This window comes from Cricetulus griseus, chromosome 4 (assembly GCF_003668045.3).
Source record: "Cricetulus griseus strain 17A/GY chromosome 4, alternate assembly CriGri-PICRH-1.0, whole genome shotgun sequence".
Lineage (NCBI taxonomy): Eukaryota > Metazoa > Chordata > Mammalia > Rodentia > Cricetidae > Cricetulus > Cricetulus griseus.
In genome coordinates, this window is record NC_048597.1 from 65,486,088 (window position 1) to 65,489,497 (window position 3,410).

Here is a 3,410-nt window from a genome sequence, read left to right on the forward strand (position 1 = left end):
CTACAAGAGCTAGTTCCAGGACAGGCTCTAAAGCTACACAGGGAAGCCCTGTCTCGAAAAACCAGGAAGAAAGAAAGAAAGAAAGAAAGAAAGGAAGGAAGGAAGGAAGGAAGGAAGGAAGAAAGGAAGGAAGGCAAGCTGGAAGGAACTGTTAAATGAGGAGAAAGCAGCTCACTCACTCCATCTATCTCCCTAATCAGACATCCCTGGGGTACCTAGCACTTTGGAGCCCTAGACTTCTTTTTGAAAAAATCAACGGTCCAGCACAGACCCTTAATTATACAGACTGTCCAGGGTTCCCACTGAATCAATGACCACATCGCATTAGCACAAGCCCGGTTTTCCCAAGCCAGGGTGCTCATCCCGCCCCACCCCAAGCCTCAGACCCATGTGGTAATCTTAGACAGAACTACGGAAGGAGAATTGCAGATAGATGATGAGCAACAGGACCGTGGCCCAAAACAAGCACCAGGGAATGGAGCAGAAGTTGCAGCCTGAGCTGGTTTCGGTCTGTGGCTTGGTGGGGCTTGGAGCACGCGAGAAAGTGTAAGTGGTCGCCTCCTCCTCCAGCAGCTTCTCGCTGGGCTTCCAGTGCACAATGCCTTCCTGGCAGGCCTCGCAGAACTCGCCACGGTGTCGCCGGTTGTCCTGTCTGCTGGCCACGTGGATGCGGTAGTGGCCACCACGCTCTCCGTAGCACTGCTCGCGCAGGCTGGTGATGAGGTTGTCTACCAGGCTTTCGATGTTCTCCTCCAGCATGCTCGACTCATCCAGCCGTGCCGTGCCGCACTCATAGCACAGCTGCTTGAACACGCGCATGCGCACTGAGCCAGCGCGCTGGGCACGGTCCAGGTACATGTGGAAGAGGATGACTACATGGGGCGACTGCCAGGTGTGCCAGCACCAGGAGCAGTGGAACCTGCCAGTGAGGGAAAGAGAAAGAGAGGGACATATGGAGGGATGAAAACAAGCCAGGAAGGGGTAAGGGGATGTGGCAGCTGGCAGAACAGAGCCCAGAGTTGGGGCGGTGTGCTGACAGTCCTCAGGGTTCATTAGCTTCCCCAGAAGGCCACCCTCCTTGCTCTATATGAGTGCCTAAGGGACAAGAGCAGTCTCCCGGACTTGGCACCGGGCATCTAGCAGTGGTCTGCTCCCTGGTTGCTTTCCAGAGACCTTGTCTTCCTTCAGTCTAGTTTCCTCAGGCCTTGTCCCTTGTCTCAAGAAACTCATTCTCCATCTATTAAATGCCCAGGGTACATTGAGTCCTCCGCCACGCCACGTGGAAGTCTGATAGCAAAGCTCTTTCAGACCAGGAGATACACAAGCCTGTCCTGTCAGCACTGACTGAATGGGCTAGGCCTAAATCAGGAGAAAATGAACTATTGGCACCATCAACTATTAGCGCAGGGCCAAAGCTAATGCATTCCCAAATCTTGGAAGTAGAGGTAGTGTCAGTGCAAGGTGACCCCCCCCCTCCCGAAAGGGCCAGTGTTTCCAACACTGACTGAGACCAGCCAGGGATCACAGCTCAGTATCCAAATCTGAGGTATCCACAAAGCCATCCCACTCTGTCCCACAAGAACCTCCAGGAAGTAGCAACCTGCTAACATCTGATGAAGGAACACCCACGTTTTCATTTTAGTCTTTTTCTTTATTCATATCTTTAGCAACTATTTCTCTCACTCTGTCCACACTTGGATTTAAAAATTGCCAGAATTGGAGGGGCCACCAAAATTAACCCATCATTTTGTTTCAGGACACAGTAAACAGCCATCTCACAGCTGGTGAGAGGCAGAATCAGTACCCTGCCTGCAATGCTGACTGAAATGGACTGAGTAGGACTGAGTTGGCTGAGCCAAGCTTACCAGGAAGGCCTTTGCTTCTGACCCAGATATCTGCACCACTCAGCTGCCCTTGCTCAAGTCCCATAATAAGTCCTAAGGTAGACCCATGGACTGAACCCAAGGAGTAGAATGCTAGGTATTCTCAGATATTTTTGTACCTACAAATCACCCAGGGGCCTTCTAAAAATCAGGGAATTGAATCTAGAAGGGGCCCAATATTCTGCAGCTCTAATAAACTAGATGCTCATTGCTATTATCCTCCCTGGAGCACAAGGTGAAGATCTCAGCTAACCCATCACTTGGGAAAGCATGGTCCAAAGAGCAAAGTGTATTGCTCAAGAGACATGGAGGCAACAGCAGAGCCAGTTTCTAGTGTACTTCGTGTGTTCAATGTTTTAAACCAAATCAAGCTGAGTTAACTAGGTTCAAATTGAACTTCCCCAATACAAGAACACAGATCCCTTGACTCTCAGTGGACCCAAGTCTCCCTTATCTCAGCTTACAGATACTTTTAAAGATATCATTAAAGTCAAAAAGTGTGTCAAGTGTCAAGATTCAGAAATTAATAATTATATTATTTTAACATATATATATATACATATATATATATATATATATACATATATATATATATAATGTCTACTTCTTTATTTGCTAAGTGAAGAAACTATAAGAACAACTCTCCTGGTGATCAGTATAAGAGTTGAACCCAAACTCCGTGTCCCTTTTAGAGACAACATGACTTCTAGTCTACAGTAGCCTAACTGTAAGACTGAAGCAGGCACTTGGTTTCTGTGTGTCCTTCTCTCTCCTCCGAGGGGCTAGACCCCATTGCTTGGGTCCCAGAAGCTATCTGCAGGTCCGTTTCTTTGCCACTCACCTGCCTGAGGCATGAAGTTCCAGGTACTGCTTCCAGCCAGGGGCCAACACATTGTGCTTGAGGTTGGGGTCTATGATGAAGTCCCAGCTGTCAGCTGGCTTTGCCTCTTCCATCTTCTCATAGAAGACTTTCTTCCATTCACCTGTGGTCACACTCTTACACATGTCCTCGTCAGTGGTGAGAGAAGGCAAACTCCACTTAATAGAGAATGTGGGGAGTGAGGGCAAGTGCAGAGCAGGACAGCGCAGTCTCCACGGTCTAAAAATCCTCATTGGCAGGACCAGGAGGAAGCAGGACCCAGCTCCCTCCTTTGTCCGCAGTGGAACCTGTTGCCAAGGCAACCAGGCAGGGTGCCAGGAGACACAACTTGGGGAGGAAAGAGTCTCTGGAAGGGTATTTCAGAGCCCTGATTGCAATCTGCAGAAGCAAGGTCTCTGAGTCTAAATGATCCAAGGCAGGTTGGGGGCCTGACAAAAGGCTAGACTTCAGACCTTATCATCTTGGCCTGCAAGAGCATGGAGAATGGATGATTTGAGAGCTGGCTCAATTTTACCTTGCTGTCCCTGGAGGCATCATCAGCACCTGGCTTCTATGGTAACCACTATGCCTTAGGGAGCCAAGGAGAAATAAGGGATGGGGAGATGTAGACTCGTTAGTAGGTAGAACCATAATATAGTCTCCCTCTG

General features: G+C 49.1%; 1 protein-coding gene across 1 annotated transcript; it reads right to left on the bottom strand.

Annotated features, from left to right (window-relative positions):
* Positions 1-399: 399 nt before the first annotated feature.
* Positions 400-2,996, bottom strand: Rtp1 (receptor transporter protein 1). The gene is made up of 2 exons (XM_027413371.2): positions 2,725-2,996; positions 400-919 (listed from the first exon to the last, which is right to left on the bottom strand). Exons 1-2 carry the CDS (start codon positions 2,994-2,996, stop codon positions 400-402), a joined length of 792 nt encoding a protein of 263 aa, XP_027269172.1.
* Between the last annotated feature and the right edge of the window lie 414 nt (positions 2,997-3,410).